Source organism: Callithrix jacchus, chromosome 18 (assembly GCF_049354715.1).
Source record: "Callithrix jacchus isolate 240 chromosome 18, calJac240_pri, whole genome shotgun sequence".
In the NCBI taxonomy this organism is placed as follows: domain Eukaryota; kingdom Metazoa; phylum Chordata; class Mammalia; order Primates; family Cebidae; genus Callithrix; species Callithrix jacchus.
Genome location: NC_133519.1, coordinates 8,704,288 through 8,723,465, shown reverse-complemented (window position 1 = coordinate 8,723,465; position 19,178 = coordinate 8,704,288). Strand labels below are relative to the sequence as shown.

The 19,178-nt window shown below is 45.2% G+C and overlaps 1 protein-coding gene and 1 non-coding gene across 2 annotated transcripts; one reads left to right on the top strand and one right to left on the bottom strand.

Moving 5' to 3' along the window:
• Positions 1 to 19,171, top strand: LOC144580241 (uncharacterized). Its single transcript, XM_078356048.1, has 6 exons — positions 1 to 106; positions 11,650 to 11,671; positions 12,183 to 12,252; positions 15,086 to 15,195; positions 15,855 to 15,977; positions 18,091 to 19,171. Exons 1-6 carry the CDS (start codon positions 1 to 3, stop codon positions 18,413 to 18,415), a joined length of 756 nt encoding a protein of 251 aa, XP_078212174.1. The 3' UTR covers positions 18,416 to 19,171.
• Positions 17,955 to 18,028, bottom strand: TRNAN-GUU (transfer RNA asparagine (anticodon GUU)). The gene has a single exon. It is a non-coding gene; the product is annotated as a tRNA-Asn (tRNA).
• Positions 19,172 to 19,178: the final 7 nt, after the last annotated feature.

Genomic DNA, 19,178 nt, shown 5'->3' with positions numbered 1-19,178 from the left:
ATGGGAGAAGCACAGGATCTGAACCAGGGTGTCAAAGTGGCTGGAAAAGTCCCCGATGGCCTCCGTTGGGTAGAAGGGGGGCCTTCTGGCCAGTTGCACTTCCTGGGTGAGGCAGTGCCCCCCCGTCTTGATTTGCCCTCCTTGGGCTACACCCATTGTCCAACCAGTCCAACTGAGGTAAACCTGGTACCTCAGTTAAAAATGTGGAGACCACTCCCCTATTGTGTCCATTGCTAGGAACTTCACCCGGGAGCTATTCAGCCATCTTAGTGGACTCCCCCTCCCATTTGCATCCATGGTAAAAATTCTTGACCTGATTTTACTCAGTTTACATAATTATTTTTGACAAAAACTCTTGGCTAAGGGAATACTAAGAAGTACCTCAATGAATCTCTTGGTTTCCAGGTGTAGTCTTCCTTGTCCTAATTTGGAAATTGAAATAAATATCCTTAGCCAATATCTTTTTCTCTAACCACTGGTTTAGAGAAATGAGAGAAGAAAAATAGTGATTGCATTTCTTTGTGAAAATCTTCCTGTCCTGAGTTTTATGACCTTCTAATCCACCAAGCCCAAGACCACAAATGATTTAAGTCATTTATTAGGTAAAGCAACCACTCTAATCACCATCTATTGGTTTCCATAGCTGCCCAGGTGGATTTTGTGGGAAATAAAACCCCATAGAGCCTACATTTTAAGACACATACCACAACCTGTGTAGTGCCTTGGTAGAGCATCACCATATTCCATTACTTAGTATCCCGATTAGTTAGCCATCATTAAAGATAACTGTATGTCAAAGCAGTCTCATTAGTACTCAATCTCTGTGGCTCACAGTGGCCACTGTGCCCACTTTTTCTCTGATGTTGAAGCACAGCTACCTAGTGTCTGCTACTATTACTTCAGTAGTCCCAAGGATATTGTAAAGATATGACTCCTCTAAAGTTGTCATAGTAGTTTCTTTTTTCTTGCCCACTGTGCTATGTTTGGTATTGAAAGGCTTTAATTTTTTCTTTTTCCCGAGTATGTGCTCTCAGGTAATTCAAGGCAGATGTTTCATGCTGCACTCCTTACAATTACAATTATAATCTTGGTAACTGTTACAGTCTCTTGATCTCTCTATATTTTGTCTCTTCCTGAGTCTTGTATCATGCAACCACAATCTTGTATCATGCAACCATCATTTGAGAAATATGAACTCACCACATGCCACAGATTCCCCATGTCCTCTTTCTCCCTGCCAGGTCAATTTTCTGCATGCTCTTCAAACATGTAAGGAAGCCAATCCTATACACCAGCTTGATAGTTCAATTTCCCAGTGCCATTTCAGTATAAGTCCAGATCCCAGCAAGTTAAGTACACTCAAATATGGTAATTTGGAAGAGGTCAATAAAGAGAATATTTACAAAGCTATGGGCAGGGTTACATAAAACCAAAAAGGGATTGCAAAGCATATTAGGACTAGCAACAGAAAATAGCTTATACCGTTCTAGATTGCAAGGGTCAAAGAATGTGGTTATTAAAAATGTTATAAGGGCCAACCATCAAAATTAGCTGAATATATTGCCCATCAGAGTGGAATAAATGCACCATCTCACTGTCCTTCTGCCTTCTCATTTTTTGGCAGTGATTTTTACTACTTGACCTCAATAAGAAACCAAAGTGTAAGAGAGCATACTTTCGCAGTCTGTAAAGGTCAGTTTCCCAGGACATTGAGAAGGATAAAGAAGGGTGGGGAAATAGTCTGAAATGGCAAACATGGAAAATACAGAAAGTCTAGTTTCCGGAAATTATTTCATTCTCATATACCTGAGAGTGTTAGTAAACACTTCTGGAAGAGAAATGTTTTTCCATTTAAGATTCATTAAGCTATAATTATGAATGAGTGCATAAAAGTGAAGACCTTCTATCTCTGTTACATGTTCTACCAGAAAACATTCCCTCCTTAACAGAAAGCAAAGGAAAGGGAATTCTAGGAAATATCATTCAGCCTAATCCAGTTAGCATTTGACAAAGTCATCACAGGATACCTATTGTAAACTTTATAATTATTCACATCTCTTTAAATATATTTTATTTCCAAATAAGGGCCACAATATCGTGCTTTTATCCAAATGATGCAGTGGCCTTGCGGAAATGATAACAGCTCCTTCCCAGGAGATGTATACAAGACCCTGTTTTTTCTTTAGGTGATGTTCACTCCTGTAGCTGATTCTCACATCAACATTCTGCAACAGAAACACTAAGAAGTAAAGTTAAAGGCCATTAACAAATCATACATTATGCATGAGGAAAATGCGAGAGCAGAAAAATATTTGGTTAACATACATACAAGCATATTTAAATCAAAGTAATAAATATAATTTCTTTCTTTCTTTTTTTTTTTTTTTTAACAGACAGGGTCCCATTTTGTTGTTCAGGCTGGAGTATAGGGGCATGACTGTAGCTCACTGCAGCCTCAAATCCCAGGGCTCAAGGAATTCTGCCGCCTTGGCCTTTTGTGTAGCTAGGATTACAGGTGAGAGCCACAACACCTGGCACACATTTTCATAACTCTTCTAATCCATTCTTCTGCAACTAGTGACACAGTCATAGCTGTTATTTACAAATGGCATTTATCATAGCCTTCTTCTGATACCTATTCTATATCCACTTTGACATGACTTAGAATCAGTAAAAGCTAGGCAGGGCTAAACAGGAAGGGGTATTTCTTTATTTATACTATTTCTTCATGTATATTCATCTAGAATTTATGAGGAATCAGGTACAGCGTTCTTTGCATCACATTGTCGCTTCCAGGGAGTAACAGAGAGAAGCCGGTGTTTCCAAAACCATTTCATCAACAAATAAGAATTCAACAGAAGTCATGTCTTCTAAAAGTTAGCATGATTATCTCCTGTTTATATTTTCTACACTCTCTCGGATATCTCCAAGAAAAAGTACAGTAAAAAGTAAAATAGGCATTGAAGTTAAGTCTGTTTAAATTTTTGTTTATTTTCTATTTTATTTTGTTTATTGGTTTAACTCTTTGTTTGCCTACTCCACCCTTTACCTCTTTCCCCCCTAAAAGCCTATCACAAACTGAACTTCACATCTGAAAAATTTGTCAGTATCCTTCGAAGACTTTAATCTATGAAATTAATTAAAATAGGTACAATATAAAAAACAGGCTTTTTTCAGCTCTCCATTTGAGACTTTTTTTTTTTTTTTTTTGAGACGGAGTTTCGCTCTTGTTACGCAGGCTGGAGTGCAATGGTGCGATCTCGGCTCACCGCAACCTCCGCCTCCTGGGTCAGGCAATTCTCCTGCCTCAGCCTCCTGAGTAGCTGGGATTACAGGCATGCGCCACCATGCCCAGCTAATTTTTTGTATTTTTAATAGAGATGGGGTTTCACCATGTTGACCAGGATGGTCTCGATCTCTTGACCTCGTGATCCACCTGCCTCGGCCTCCCAAAGTGCTGGGATTACAGGCTTGAGCCACCGCGCCCGGCCTGAGGTTTCTTTACACTGAATTATTAATTAGAAATACCTGTGTATAGATACAGTTATTTAGATTGTCACTGATCTGCCTCTCACGGCAAATCTTTGTCTTTTACTTCCACCAAAATATCAAGTTTTCATTTTAACTTTAGTAATAAACTATTACTTCCGTGTTTTATGCCTGTATTCTTTTATTGTCAGTCATCACAAATGACACAGACTATGATTTCAGAAATGACCTTAAACATACACCTGCTGTTTCCCTCCATATATTTTTAATTTTTGTTTCTTTACTCATGACATCTGTAATATTTATAATAAATCACTGGAATTTTCTGAAAATTTCCTACCAAATATGCATTCCTTTTTTATGCAGAAGATGGGAGATATTAGATAGGCAAATACTGACAAGACAGGACCCCATTCAAGTGTTACATGGGTGGCGAGATAGAATAGTGAGGAGTCTTAGGCTGTCAGAAGTAGCGTGAAGGGTATAAGAAATATTGCTCTCAAAATAATAATTAGTTTCAGAATTTAATCTTATGTGTGTGTAGAATGTCAGATAAACACACAGGGAAGTGTGACAGCACATCTTTTTACTTATTTTGCTTTATTTTATGTTTTATGAAACAAATTTAAAAAAATAGAACTTTGCCTGTGGATAGAAGTCTAGTAGTCCCAAGGGCAGGAAATCTGTATGACCTAAATTGGTTTTCTGCCTGAATGCACTTCTTCAGTACTGAGTTGAACCCAAAAGTTAAATCCCAGCTAATTGAAGAGTCCAATTCAAGTCCTGTTCTTCAAGATAGGTAGCTCTAAAGTTAATACCTTCGTTGAACAGAATAAGAGATGCCTGCTATTTTCTCGTGTAGTTACAAGAAGAATAATTAAAAAAAAAAAAAAAAAAACCACGCAGATGGCAGTATCGTATTTACCTGGAACATAGAAAGAAGTACAGTAAATGATTTTGCCCTATTTTTAGAATGCCCTATTATGTGGTAACCATTGACTTCATTCTTGCAGTACTAATTGAGCTTTTAGGTGCTCAAAAAACATTCTTGTGTTAGAGTATGTATTACTTGGATATGCATTTGGCTAAATAACTAATATATATACGTATATCACCACATTTGACCATCATAACAACTTATTTCATTATCATTATCCTTTTTATGCAGATGAGAAAACTGATCCCATGCTGGAGTTACAAAGATGAATAAGAGGCCAGGTGCATTGGTTCACGCCTGTAATCCCAGAACTTTGGGAGGCTGAGGCAGGTGGACTACCTGAGGTCAGGAGTTTGAGACCACCCTGGCTAACATGATGAAACCCCATGTATACTAAAAATACAAAAAATTAGCTGGGAGTGGTGGCCTGCACCTGTAATCCCAGCTACTTGGGAGGCTGAGACAGGAGAATCGCTTGAACCCAAGAGGTGGAGATTGCAGTGAACTGAGATTGCGCCATTGCACTCCAGCCTGAGTGACAAGAGCGAAACTCCATCCCCCCCCACAAAAAAATACATATGTATACATAAGAAACCGTCTTGATTATTGAGGCAACTGTAGTCTAACTGGGAAGAAGAACACGTAAATAGTTTCAATACCAGGGTACTATGAGAACAGCTATAAAACTTTCAAATTCTAAAGCCTAGAAGAAATGAGTTAGCCTTTATTGGGCATGTATTGTGTCCCAAACCCCGCGCTAGGCATATGTCATGTATCGTCTCTTTTAATCCTGGAAATGTTATGAGGCAGGCACTGTTACTAAGCTTTTTTTACAGAATAGGAAACAAGTTTAAACAGTGCGTCCAGTAGAACTTTCTGCAGTGATGGAAATGTTCTAGAGCTGCACTGTCCAATAAGTAACCACTAGTCACATGTGGCTATTGAATACCTAAAATGTGGTTACTGCAACTAAGGGACTGCATTTGAGCTTTTATTTAATTTAAATTTTAATTTAAATAGCCACATGTGGTCAGTGGCTACCATACTGGACAGCTCAGGCTTAGTGTTCGCTGTGGTCTGGTCCTCCATTACCTCTGCTCATCTTCTTCCCCTCCTCACCCATTCTAGCCTCACTAGCCTCCTTACGGGCCTTCAGATAAAACTGGCATGTCATTGCCCCTGAATGCCTCTTTCCCTTGCCTCCTTTAAATCTTGGCTCACAGCTGAGTATGGTGGCTCACACCTGCAGGTGGGAGGATCATTTGAGCCCAGGAGTTCAAGTCCAGACTGAACAACATAGGGAGACCCTGTCTCTAAAAAAATTAGCCAGGCCCGAGACTTATAGTCTCAGCAACTTGGGAAGCTGAAGTGGGAGGATCACGCGAGTCTGGGAGGTCAATACTGCAGTGAGCTATGATTGCACTACTGCACTCCAGCCTGAGTAATAAAGTAAGACCCTATCTTAAAAAAATTATTTTTTACTAAAATGACACATTCCTGAAATTCCCTTACCCTACTCTTGTTTGTTCCATATCACGCACTATTGCTAACATGTTATGATTTATTATTATTGACTGTCCCCTCCCCCCACCTAGTAAGTATCATGAAGAAGGTTTTTGCCTCTGTTTACTGGTATATTCCTAGTGCTAAGAATAATGCCTGTAGGCCGGGCGCGGTGGCTCACGCCTATAAACAGCACTTTGGGAGGCCGAGGCGGGTGGATCACGAGGTCAAAAAATAGAGACCATCCTGGTCAACAGGGTGAAACCCCGTCTCTACTAAAAATACAAAAAGTAGCTGGGCATGGTGGTGCGCACCTGTAGTTTCAGCTACTCGGGAGGCTGAGGCGAGAGAATTGCTTGAACCCAGGAGGTGGAGGTTGCGGTGAGCCGAGATCGCGCCATTGCACTCCAGCCTGGGTAACAAGAGCGAAACTCCGTCTCAAAAAAAAAAAAAAAAGAATAATGCCTGGAATGTAGTAGTCACTCGATAAACATTAGTTCACCAGTTAAACCAGGAGGATTCACCCAACCTGTCTCCACCAGAACCTGTGTTCTTACTCACTGCACTGTACTTGCTCCTTGTAAATGCAGCTGTAGTCCCAGCTACTCGGGAGGCTGAGGCAGGGACTACTTTTCTCAAAGTAAATGAGAAAAGCTTCATTTGAAAGGAACAGGTAAGAGAAAGCAAGTATCCTTAATCTCTGCAGTTTCACTGAATCATTACATGACTTCAAGCAAATAAACAAATTGCACCCATTTAAACAGCTGATTTATAAATGGCAGTTCAGAAGGGCACATAAGCTCTATTTAAAATGCAATGTTAGGCCAGGTGGAGTGGTTCACACCTGTAATCCCAGCACTGTGTGAGGCCAAGGCAGGCAGATCTCCTGAGGTCAGGAGTTTGAGACCAGCCTGGGCAACGTGGTGAAACCCCATCTCTACTAAAAATACAAAAATTAGCCGGACATGGTGGCACAAGCCTGTAATCCCAGCCTGTACTTGGGAGGCTGAGGCACCAGAATTGCTTGAGCCCAGGAGGTGGAGGTTGCAGTGAGCCAAGATTGTGCCATTGTACTCCAACCTGGGCAATAGAGTGAGACTCTGTCTCCCTGTTTTACATATAGTAAACAGGAAAGAGGAGACTTAGTATGGTTTTCTAGAGTCAGCTGGATAAGATCAGAATCTAACTTAGTTTCTTTTATAGCTCAGTAGAACCCAGGTTTTGAAGATGCTTATCCTAAATGGATTACCACTCCCTCTATAGCATCTAGTCTGGTTCTGATCAACCTCTGTGAAATTTCAGCTCAGTTCGGATAAGGTCAGAACCTGCCTCACATTCTCTAGGATGCTATCCCCAGAAACCCCAGGCTAGGATTGCTAGGATCCCTCTATCCATTTGAAGTCTTTTTTTTTGAGACAGAGTTTTGTTCTTGTCACCCAGGCTGGAGTGTAATGGCATGATCTTGGCTCGCTGCAACCTCCACCTCCTGAGTTCAAGTGATTCTCCTGCCTCAGCCTCCCAGGTCTCTGGGATTACAGGCTCCTGCAACCATGCTCAGCTAGTTTTTATATTTTTAGTAGAAATGGGGTTTCATCATGTTGGCCAGGCTGGTCTCAAACTCTTGACCTCAGGTGATCCACCCTCCTCAACCTCCCAAAGTGCAGGGGTTACAGACTTGAGCCACAGTGCCCAGCCCACTTGTGGTCTTATGGACCAGAGTAACAGATTTCTTGGTGAAAAGCAGACTGATCTCTGGAGTTAGAACAGAGACAGATACTCCACTACATTTCATTTTCTTGTTATTCTGTTTGGCCTGGCAATACTAACAGCAAAGAATGGAATCTTTTCTTTTCTGAGACAGAGTCTCACTCTGTCACTTAGGCTGGAGTGCAGTGGCAAGAATGAAATTTTACATATAAAATAGATACAGCATTTGGCCGGGCATGGTGGCTTACGCCTGTAATACTGGCACTTTGGGAGGCGGAGTGGGCGGATCACAAGGTCAGAAATTCGAGACTAGCCTGGCCAATATGGTGAAATCTTGTTGCTACTAAAAATACAAAACAATTAGCCAGGCATACTGGGACATGCCTCTAATCTCAGCTACTCAGGAGCCTGAGGCAGGAGAATTACTTGAACCTGGGAGCCAGAGGTCGCAGTGAGCCAAGGTCACGCCACTGCACTCCAGCCTGGGCGACAGAGCAAGACTCCATCTCAAAAATAAATAAATAAATAAAAACAAAATAATATAGATACAGCATTTCATAATCATTTGCTGGATGTTGAAATCTGTTCTTAGATTTTACTCACCAATACTGAAGAAGATTTTTTTTTTTTGAGACGGGGTCTCGCTCTGTCATCTAGGCTGGAGTGCAGTATCATGATCTCAGCTCACTGTGAGCTCTGCCTCTAGGATTCAAAGGATTCTCCTGCCTCAGTGTCCCAAGTAACAGGGATTGCGGGTGCCTGCCACCACACCCGGCTAAGTTTTGTATTTCTAGTTGAGATGGGGTTTCACCATGTTGGCCAGGCTGGTCTTGAACTCCTGACCTCATGATCCGCCCGCCTCAGCCTCCCAAAGTGCTGGGATTACAGGTGTGAGCTACCGAACTTAGGCTTTTTTCTTTTTTCTTGAGATAGAGTTTCACTCTTTTCGCCCAGCCTGGAGTGCAGTGGTGCAATCTTGGCTCACTGCAACCCCTGCCTCCCGAGTTCAGGTGATTCTTCTGCCTCAGCCTCCTGAGTAGCGGGGATTATAGGCATGCACCACCACGCCCAGCTAATTTTGTATTTTTAGTAGAAATGGGGTGGTTGGCCAGGCTGGTCTCAAACTCCTTACCTCAGGTGATCTGCCCACCTCAGCCTCCCAAAGTGCTGAAATTACAGGTGTGAGCCACCACAGCCAGCCTATTGTTTATTTTATTTGAGACAGGGTCTCGCTCTGTTGCCCAGGTGAGAGTGCAGTGGTGCAATCTTGGCTCACTGCATCCTCTGCCTCCCAAGTTCAAGCAATTCTTGTGCCTCAGCCTCCCAAGTAGCTGGGACTACAGGTGTACGCCACCACGCCCAGTGAATTTTTCTTTGAATTTTTAGTAGAGTCATGGTTTTTCCATGTTGGCCAGGCTGGTCTTGAACTCCTGGCCTCAAGTGATCCACCTGTCTTGGCCTCCCAAAATGCTGGGATTATAGGTGTGAGCCACTGTACCCTGTCTGAAGTAGAATTTATTTTTATCTTTTAGAAGTCTTTGCCCTTTTCCCCAAAGAGGTCATCATACCTAATAAGAGCCTCCAACATCTGTATATCATATACTGTGAAAGTTTTCTTTCTTTCTTTCTTTTTTAAACAAAGTCTCATTCTTGTAGCCCAGGCTAGAGTACAGTGGCATGATCTCGGCTCACTGCAACTTCCGACTCCCGGGTTCAAGCGATTCTCCTGCCTCAGCCTCTTGAGTAGCTGGGATTATAGGCATGCGCCACCACACCGGGCTAATTTTTGTGTTTTTAGTAGAGGAGTTTTTGCCATGTTGGCCAGGATGGTCTTGATCTCCTGACCTCGTGATCTCCCCGCCTCGGCCTCCCATGATGCTGGAATTACAGGTGCGAGCCAGCGCACCTAGCCACATACTGTGAAGCTTTCTATACGTTATCATTACCAATCACAGCAATTCTGAGCTGGAGAAACAGACTTAAACAGGCTGGATAAACTTGCCCAAGATCCACTACTAGCAAGTGGAAGAGCCAGGATCTTAACCCGTATGGTCCTCTTAACTATCTCTGAGGATGCTATGCTGAGTGTGAGGTGGCTCACACCTGTACTCCTAGCACTTTGGGAGGCCGAGGCAGGTGGATCACTTGAGGCCAGGAGTTCAAGACCAGCCTGGAGAACATGGCAAAATCCTGTCTCTACTAAAAATAAAAAAATTAGCTGGCCATGGTGGTGCATGCCTGTAATCCCAGTTACTTGAGAGGCTGAGGCATGAGAATTGCTTGAACCTGGCAGAGATTGCAGAGAGCTGAGATTATGTCACTGCACTCTGGCCTGGGTGACAGACTCTGTCTCAAAAAAAAAAAAAGTCACAGGACAAACAGTGAAGGTAGCTGTTAGCTGTCAGTAATCCACCATGTCGCCATGTGAATGAAGTGATAACCAGGGGTGAGTGCGTGATGTTTGCTGGTGTTCCACATCTTTCACTGCCCTTCTGCCTCCTGATCACTGCTGTAGAGTGTCTCTTGTGGACTCTGGAGAGGACCTCCTTACCCTGGTCTGTTAACTCTGCTCTCTTCCCTCCAGTTCATCTGCTCTCACACAACTACAGTTATCTTTTCCAAACACGGATCTGACCAAGGCACTCTCAAGGCTCACAGCCTCTTTGAGTCCTGGTCTGCCTGCTTTGCTGGCCATCCTGTTGGCCACTCTTCCCCCTTGCCACCATCACTGCACTCTTCTTCACTGTGCCCTGCAGGCTTTGGGCTTCACAGCCATGCATGTGCACCTTCTCTCCCACAGAAATGTCCATCCCTGCCCTCACTTGTCATTGGTAGTGGAAGCTCACAAAAGTAGTTTATTATAATTAACACCTTGTTTTCACCACTATGGTACAGTGTATTAACATTGTGCTTTTGTTAATTATTTGAGTGTCTCAGTCCATTTGACTTTGAGCCCCGCAAAAGCAGAAAAGTGATCTGTTCCTATTTGCATTTCTACACCTAACATTGTTTCTGGCACATAGAGGTAGAATAACACTGCCTTCACTATCTAAATGGATAGCATTTACAAAGTTTTGTTCTATCACTTTCTAAAGGATTTCACCTCAATGAAGAAATGAGTAATAACCTAGATTGTATTACTATAGTCTTACTGTACATGAGACAGAGAAGTTATAAAGACATAGCTAAGGCCAGGCACAGTGGCTCATACCTGTAATTCCAGCACTTTGGCAGGCGAGGTGGGTGGATAGATAACAAGGTCAGGAGTTCGAGACCACCCTGGCCAACAGGGTGAAATCCTGTCTCTACTAAAATACAAATATTAGCTGGGCATGGTAATGCAGGCCTCTAATCCAAGCTTTTAAAAAAAAAAGGGTATAGCTGAATTGACACCAAAGAGGAAAGAGGTACACCATAAAACCAGGGTACCTTTATACCAGTGTTTTTTGTTTGTTAGTTTTTTGAGACGAAGTTTTGCTCTTGTTGACCAGGCAGGAGCGCAATGGTGTGATCTCGGCTCACTACAACCTCCCGCTCCTGGGTTCAAGCAATTCTCCTGCCTCCGCCTCCCAAGTAGATGAGATTACAGGCACCCGCCACCACTCCTGGCTAATTTTTGTACATTTAGTAGAGATGGGGTTTTACCATGTTGACCAGGCTGGTCTTGAACTCCTGACCTCAGGAGATTCACCTGTCTCGGCCTCCCAAAGTGCTAGGAGAACCTGGCAGAGATTGCAGTGAGCTGAGATCAGGCGTGAGCCACAGCACCCAGCCCTATGCCAGTGTTTTTAATCTTGCATTCTGATAAAGGACTTTCATTATTTCCAACTTACTTAGCAGAACACATTCTATCACAAGCTAAGAATCTTACTGGAGGAGAGTTGCATTTCTAGAAAGTCCCTCAAGAAGTTTATAACAAGTTACCCTGGGTTTGAGTGATGTAGTGAATTTACCAAGGTTGAGGGGCCACCTAATCTAGTCCCAAGTGGCTAAATCTCTTCTTTTCTCCACAGGGAAACAACTGGAAGGCATCTGGTAAGTTGGGTTGGTCTCCTTACTTTGACTAGTTTCTGAAACAAGGCAGTACTCTCTGCATTTCAGGTTTCAATCTGTGGCTTCCAGCATGAAACCTAGCTCTCCATGCTATAAATCTTTAAGCCCTAAAGCAGTGGGTTCTCCATCAGGACTTATTTTGCTCTCTCACCCTGGGACATTTAACCATGTCCAGAGACATTTTTGGTTGTCACACAGGGAGGAAGATGCTACTGGCATCTTATGGATAGAGGCAGGGATGCTGCTCAACAGCCTGGAATGCACAGGACAGCCCCAAACGACAAAGAGCTATCCGGCCTCAAATGTCAGTAGTGCCAAGATTGAACACCCATGATCTGTGGCATTTACCATACTCATACCTTTGGTTGGTTGGTTTTATAAGGCGGGTCACCACAGTCCTATCCTAGGGCAGAAATTATTCTCATTGCACTATGGTGTTTGCTTTTACTCAAATTCTAAGTTTTCTGGCTCACCGTGTCTCTCTGTATGGCAGGCACACCTCCATAGTTGTGCACAAGGACGAGTTCTTCTTCGGCAATGGTGGTATCTCCAGCTGCCCTCCGGTGAGTGTCTTCCCCTGCACTCTGTCCTGCAGTCTCAGGTTCCTGGGGGCTCCTGTAGACCAGGAGCTTTGCTTCTGCTGTGGACCTCTGGCATTGTTCCTCAAAGCCACCAGAAGACTTGGCTCAAGAAAACCTTTCCCAGATACCCCAGCCAATCACCCTCCTCTCTTTTCCCATGGCATGTGTGGGTCCTTCTGTCTCACACAGAGCATCTTATGGTGAAATGAGCTGTTTCTGGGTCTCCACCGGGAACTGTGTAAGCTCCTTGAGAGCTGAGACCTTCCATCCCCATCCCCAGCACAGTGCCCAGCTCGTCATAGGAATGCAGCTGATGTTCTGATGTTAAGCGGAATGATGAGGGCTCTGAGAAGCATCAAGCGTTGCCCAAACTTACACAGCCAATAAGTGTCAGCAGTCCTAGAAGCCAGGATTCTGAGTCTAAAGCCCATATCCTTTTCCAAAACTTTCTATCAGAGCTATCCAAGTGTTGTCACAGGAGGTGCTCAAGCAGTGACCAAGGATCCGTTTATTTTGTTTGCTTGTTGGCTTGTCTTGTTTTTGTGGGGTTTTTTGCAATATCCTATAGGAAGGATTTTTTTTTTTTTTTTTTTTTTTGAGACAGATCTTCTCTGTCACCCAGGCCAGAAGTGCAGTGGCGCAGTCTCGGTTTTCTGCAGCCTCGACCTCCCAGGTTCAAGCAGTCCTCCCACCTTAGCCTCCCAAGTAGCTAGGACTGTTAGCACCACCATACCCAACGAATTTTTCCATTTTTTGTAGAAATAGGATCTTCCTATGTTGCCCAGACTGATCTCAAACTCCTGGGCTCAAACAATCCCCTGCATAAGCCAGAATTCTCCCATTGCTTTTGGAATAAAAGCCAGAAAGCTCAGCATGGCCTCCCAGGACCTACCTGATCTAGTCTCTGACTGTCTCTGGCCAGCCTCTTTCGGGTTGTTTCCTCCCAACTCCCTCTCTCCTCATTCTTTGAACACACCTTAGACATTTAAACTCTGACATCAGTGCGCCTTCCTGATCCTTCACCTGGTTGGTTCTGCCTCTCCCTCCTTCAGATTTGAGTTGTGTCACTTTCTCAGGCAAGTCTTCCCAGACCCCTCAGACCAGGAAATTCACCTGTCACATGTACTGTTGGCATCCTGTACTCTTCCAGCACACCCTTACGGCAGCTCATAATTATACACCGATTTATGGGATTTTTTAATCCCCCTTCCCTGCTAAACTTAGCTTCTTAAGGACAAGAATCTCATCTATTTTGTCCACACCACAGCCCCAGTGCCTGTAAGTGAATAAGAGGAGTCAAAGAGTGACCTTTTAGTCTCTTACAAGTCTGAGATCATTGTTCTCTGCCTGCCATAGGTATCTTGCTCACCATGTTTTCCACAGTGCCCAGAACAATGTCAACTATGTCGGAGGTGCTCAGTAGCTGTGAATAAATGATCTTTTCAGGGAGCTCTGCTCTGGAGTATTATCCCTTCCCAGATTTGTTCTCCCTGCTGATCCCGTTGCTTCCACAGTGGCTGGTTTACCCACTAAACTTCAGTCTTCTCTGGCAGTCTGTTAACTCCATAGCTTAGGGTTTTCTGTAGGCCTTTCAGGAGCCATTGGCTCCCTTGCCCTATCACCATCATTGCATTAGGTTCACAGATCAGAAAAGAATTGCATTATGGAAATAACTGCCAACCTGCCAGATTTCTCACCACCCTTCACATTTTTCCATTGTCACACAGGATATCAAGTGTGTCAGAAGAAAAACTGGCTGCATACTTTATGCAAATAGGCATGGAGAGATGGCCTGTGAAGTGTGAGCCATTTCTATTGTCCTCTTCTGTCCTCATGATGAGACATACTGGGGACAAAAGGAGACTTCAGATTCTGGGTTTCTCTGTTTTTCTCAACTGAATAAGTGGACAGCCTCTGGAGTCAGAGCTGCAAGAGAATCAGCTTCCCAGGGCTCCACAAGAAACAAGAAGAGAGAATCAGCTTCCCAGAGCTCCACAAGAAACAAGAGAGAATCAGCTTCCCAGGGCTCCACAAGAAACAAGAAGAGAGAATCAGCTTCCCAGGGCTCCACAAGAAACAAGAAGCCTGACTTCCTAACCATGCTGCCAGCATATGGCAATGGAAAATCACCAGAAAGTTCTAAGCCAAGCTTGTTCAACCTGTAGCCCACAGGCCACATGCAGCCCAGGATAGCTTTGAATGTGGCCTGACACAAATTTGTAAAGTTGCTTAAAACATGAGATTTTTTTTCAAGCTCATCAACTACCATTAGTGTTAGGTTATTTTATGTGTGGCCCAAGATAATTCTTCCAGTGTGGCCCAGGAAAACCGAAAGATTGGACACCCCTGCTTCTAAGCCATTGCATCCTTGATACAAATAGTGAATAGCACACTTCATCTACCCAGGGTGCCCTGAAAGATGAAAGTGAAGTCAGGCCGGGCGCAATCGCTCATGCCTGTAATCCCAACACTTTGGGAGGCCCAGGTGGGTGGATCACTTGAGGTCAGGAGTTCGAGACCAGCTTGACCAACGTGGTAAAACCCTGTTTCTACTAAAATTACAAAATATTAGCTGGGCGTGGTGGCAGGCACTGTAATTCCACCTACTCAGGAGGCTGAGGCAGGAGAGTCACTTGAATCCGGGAGGCAGAGTTTGCAATGAGCCAAGATTGCCCCATTGTACTCTAGCCTGGGTGACAAGAGAGAAACTGTCTCAAAAAAAAAAAAAGAAGTCAGAACAGAGTGTTTGTGATCTACTGTGGGAAGCCACGTAAAGATGGTAATTTAATGACTTTCTTTGGGTTGGCTCTTTTAGGGAGGGACATTGCATGGGCCCCCAGACTCCGTGGTTGATGTGGGGAGTACAGAAGTCACAGAAGAAATCTTTCTGGAGTACCCGTCCTCCCTGGGGGAGTCCCTGTTCCGGTGAGTGGAGACAGGGGTGGTGGTTAGTTGTGTCTGTCTCCCCAACTAGAAAATCAACACCTGGAGGCAACTGCCATGTCATCTCATGCTTATCACTCAGCACAAGGCCTGGCCCAGTTTTTTTGCTTAATTAACGTGAAGAAAGGGCAGTTATACTACAAAAAGAGCTCTAAGTTGTTCTGATACAGATATTCCTTCCAGCATACTTTCTGCTGAAATTTTTAGAGGAAACAAGGGCTTTTCATTCCTTCTGATTAAAATCAGCAAGTGCTGTTCTCAACCTTTATTGGACAAGTTTGTAGAAGGAAAAGCAGGGTTTGCAGAAGGGTTGGGATGAAATACAAACTTGAGAAGACTTTTCCTGAAAGAGGCTTTCGTCAGTTTCAGTACGGGGTAAACACTAACACCAGAGCTCTGCTTTCCTCAATGTAGAGATTCTCCTGAACTGTGTGGGAGCCACGTATTTTCAGTTTCTCCTTTCCATAAAAATAAGTTATTAATGGTCAGAATGGCAAAGAAGCAGTGTTTCTGGTGTATGAGGGGGCAAATCACAGTCCTTACATTGAGCTGTGCTCGCTGTTCCACAGCCTAGCTTGGGTTATTCCACACAGACGCTTGCTGGCTTCTCACATCTGTTCTGCAAATCTTTCAACATACAGAGCTGAGGCCTACAACCTCTTCAAACACAACGGTAACACCTTCAGCAACGAAGTGGCACAGTTCCTGTCTGGGCGGAAGATTCCTTCTTACATCACAGACCTGCCCTCTGAAGTTCTCTCCACGTAAGTGTGGCCTCTGTCCCCACCCCTGCCTTGGCCAACCTTCCCATTAATGGTCAGTGCGCTTTCTCTGGCCATCTGCCCTCCCAATCAGGTGGGCCTGCCCTGATGGCAGATTCTAACAGAGAAGGCTGCTGTTCTCTACACCCACTGTTGCGTACCTGTATTACCTCCACCCTCAGAGCGAGACCAGCTCTGCCCTGGCCTAAGTTCAACCACAGAGCTTAGAAACCCACTTGACATTAGCTTTAGTACTTGCATGAAAGTCTGGCATCTGTCCTTCTCATTGTGGTTGAAGCATGCCACTCTCCAGAAGCACCCAACTAAAATGCATTATTAGATGAGCAGAGAGGGGGTCAGAAAAATAGTAGAGGGGCTTATTTTATAGCTGTTGATTTGTCTTCCTCACTGCACCAGGAGCTCTGACTCCCTCACAGACTGTTCTATCTGCCCTTGTGCCTTACAGCACAGTCAGCCTTCAACAGATGTTTTCTTCAAGAACATTCTGCAGTTCCTTCTGTCCTTCTGTGGCCCAAGCCTTGGAAGAGCCTTGTAGGCCATCATCCAGGCAGTATCCACTAAAAAGACAAAACACCCCCAAAGCCATCTCACCTCCCTCCCTCCCTTTGCCATTGATTGCATTCAGGCAGTCTCTGCTCACTCCAGGACCATGTCTGTTTGCTTCTTCTGACTCAGTTTCTTCTGAATTATGGCCTTACTCAACAGATCCTGGCAGGTTTAGCAGGCCCAGCAAGGTGGGCTATTTTTTATGCCTGAGGAGGAACCTCCCAGGAAGAGCTTGCATAGGAAATGAGGCTGCTGTGGCAGGCTGGTGAGGAGCCCCAGTCTGCCATCTGTGGCCCTGCCTTCCTATCGCTCGATGGGTATGCAGCCCCACAGCCCTGCTGAGGAATGTACGTTATGGGGCCCTGAGCAAACTGGAGTAGCCAGAATGTTCTTACTGGTATTATTTGATGGGTGGAGTTCCTGGAATTGTCTGAATTAAGGTTGATATTTGTAGGTTTCATCTGTTTATACTTTGGAGTACTTCCTTCCTTTGAACTTGAAGATGATTTTCAAAAGTGGCAGTATCCACTGAAAAGCCAGTGATTGAAATGTGTTGTGGGCAACCTTATTTATGGTAGTCGTGATCATGGAAAATCTCCAAACTCCAGTATTTGCAGTGTTTTTTCCAGCTAAATTACTATGAGAGCAAACTAGGAGACCTTTAGAAAGACATTAGTGGCTGGGCGTGGTGGCTCACGCCTGTAACCCCTGCACTTTGGGAGGCTGAGGTGGGTGGATCACAAGGTCAGGAATTTGAGACCAGCCTGGCCAACATGGTAGAACCCTGTCTCTACTAAAAATACAAAAATCAGCCGGGCGTGGTGGCCCCCACTTGTAATTCCAGCTACTCCAGAGGCTGAGGCCAGGAAAATGACTTGAAACCCAGGAGGCATAGGTTGTAGTGGGCCAAAATTGTGCCATTGCACTCCAGTTCTGGGTGACAGAGCAAGATGGCATCTTGGGGGCTGCAGGAGAGGGGAAGAAAGGCATGAATAGTACTTTGGGAGGCCGAGGCGGGTGGATCACAAGCTCAAGAGATCGAGACCATCCTGGCCAACATGGTGAAACCCCATCTCAACTAAAAAAATACAAAAAATTAGTTGGGCACGGTGGTGCGTGCCTGTAATCCTAGCTACTGAGGAGGCTGAGGCAGGAGAATTGCCTGAACCCAGGAGGCGGAGGTTGCGGTGAGCTGAGATCACGCCATTGCACTCCAGCCTGGGTAACGTGCGAAACTCCGTCTCAAAAAAAAAAAAAAGAAAGAAAGAAAGGCATTCATACTGGGAACCTGGTGGGCTGGGCTTTGACTCGGATCAGTCATAAATTAGTGGCTCAGGACTTCGGGAAGATAAAATCTACCCCACTTACCTAGTGATTGACAATTCGTGAATTGCTTTAAAAGCTCCAAACTAGCGTCCCTGGGTGGGCTCGAACCACCAACCTTTCGGTTAACAGCCGAACGCGCTAACCGATTGCGCCACAGAGACAGGTGCTGCGTTCCTACGGGGCACTATAGGTAGGGCGCACTCACTAAACTTCCTCCGTCTAGTCCATCCTCACAGCCCGCCGGCAGGACGATGAGCAAGGCCTTGGAAAACCGGAGAGACCGGAGCGGTCACGCTGGACACCCGCGCTTGGGAGATTCTGGAGCGAGGACAGATGAATGGCCTTCGCCCACCCCGCCCCTCGCCCGTTTCAGAAGCCCCCGGAATCTCCCTGGTCCGACCCCGCCTGAGCCCCCTAGAGGCCCAAGGGAAGCTGAGTGCCCGGCGGGCTCCCGGGACGGCTCTTCCCGTTCTTTGCGCCGGCTTCACCCAGTGAGGGAGCCTCTGCCCACCCTGCCCAGTCGCTTTAGGGGCGCTGCGGAGCTTTAGGGATCCTGTGTCCCGCACGGGGGCTCCACCAGGGCAGGGATGGGGTGAGGGTCGCTCGTGGGTCCTCTCGCGGGGAGCAGGGTCCTGCACTCAGCCGGGCGCACGACTAGGACTTTAGAATGAATCCATCGTTGCCCTTAGCTTTTAGTCCTCTGAGGAGCCTGAGAATGGAAATCATGAGGGCTTTTTCCACGGGGAAGTTATTTTCACAAAGGGTTTGTTGAGGTTGATTTCTGGGCACCCCGCGGGCGGCAACGGGCAGGGCCTTGGAGCACCTCCTGCGCGGTGGGGCCGGGGGCGCAGCTGGACGGCGGTGGGTCGTGGCGGGAGGGCGGGAGCCGGGAAGGGAAAAGCAAGAGCAGAAACAGAAACCGGGGAACGGTGGGCCAGACACCCAGACCTCCTGAAAGGCTCCAGTGGAGGCAGAGGCGGGACCTTCTGGAAGTGAACATTGGTTTCTTGGTTTTGGGGGGATTTTTTGTTTTGGTTTGTTCCTTTCAATTGTAGCAGAATGAGGAAACGGAGAGAGAACCTGAAAGAACCCCCAAACGCGAGGACCTATTGCCCCCCAAGAATAAGATCTTCCAGAAGAACAGGCCGAAAACTAGGCGTCTGGGAATCCTGAAATCTTTGGAGAAGCAGCATCTCCTGACCCTCTGCGTTCTTTTTGACAAAGGACTTGCTTCCATTGTTTGTTCAATTGTCTGTTTGTTAAATGAATAAACCCCCTTCATATATCTTTCTAATTACAAACAATGCTGCA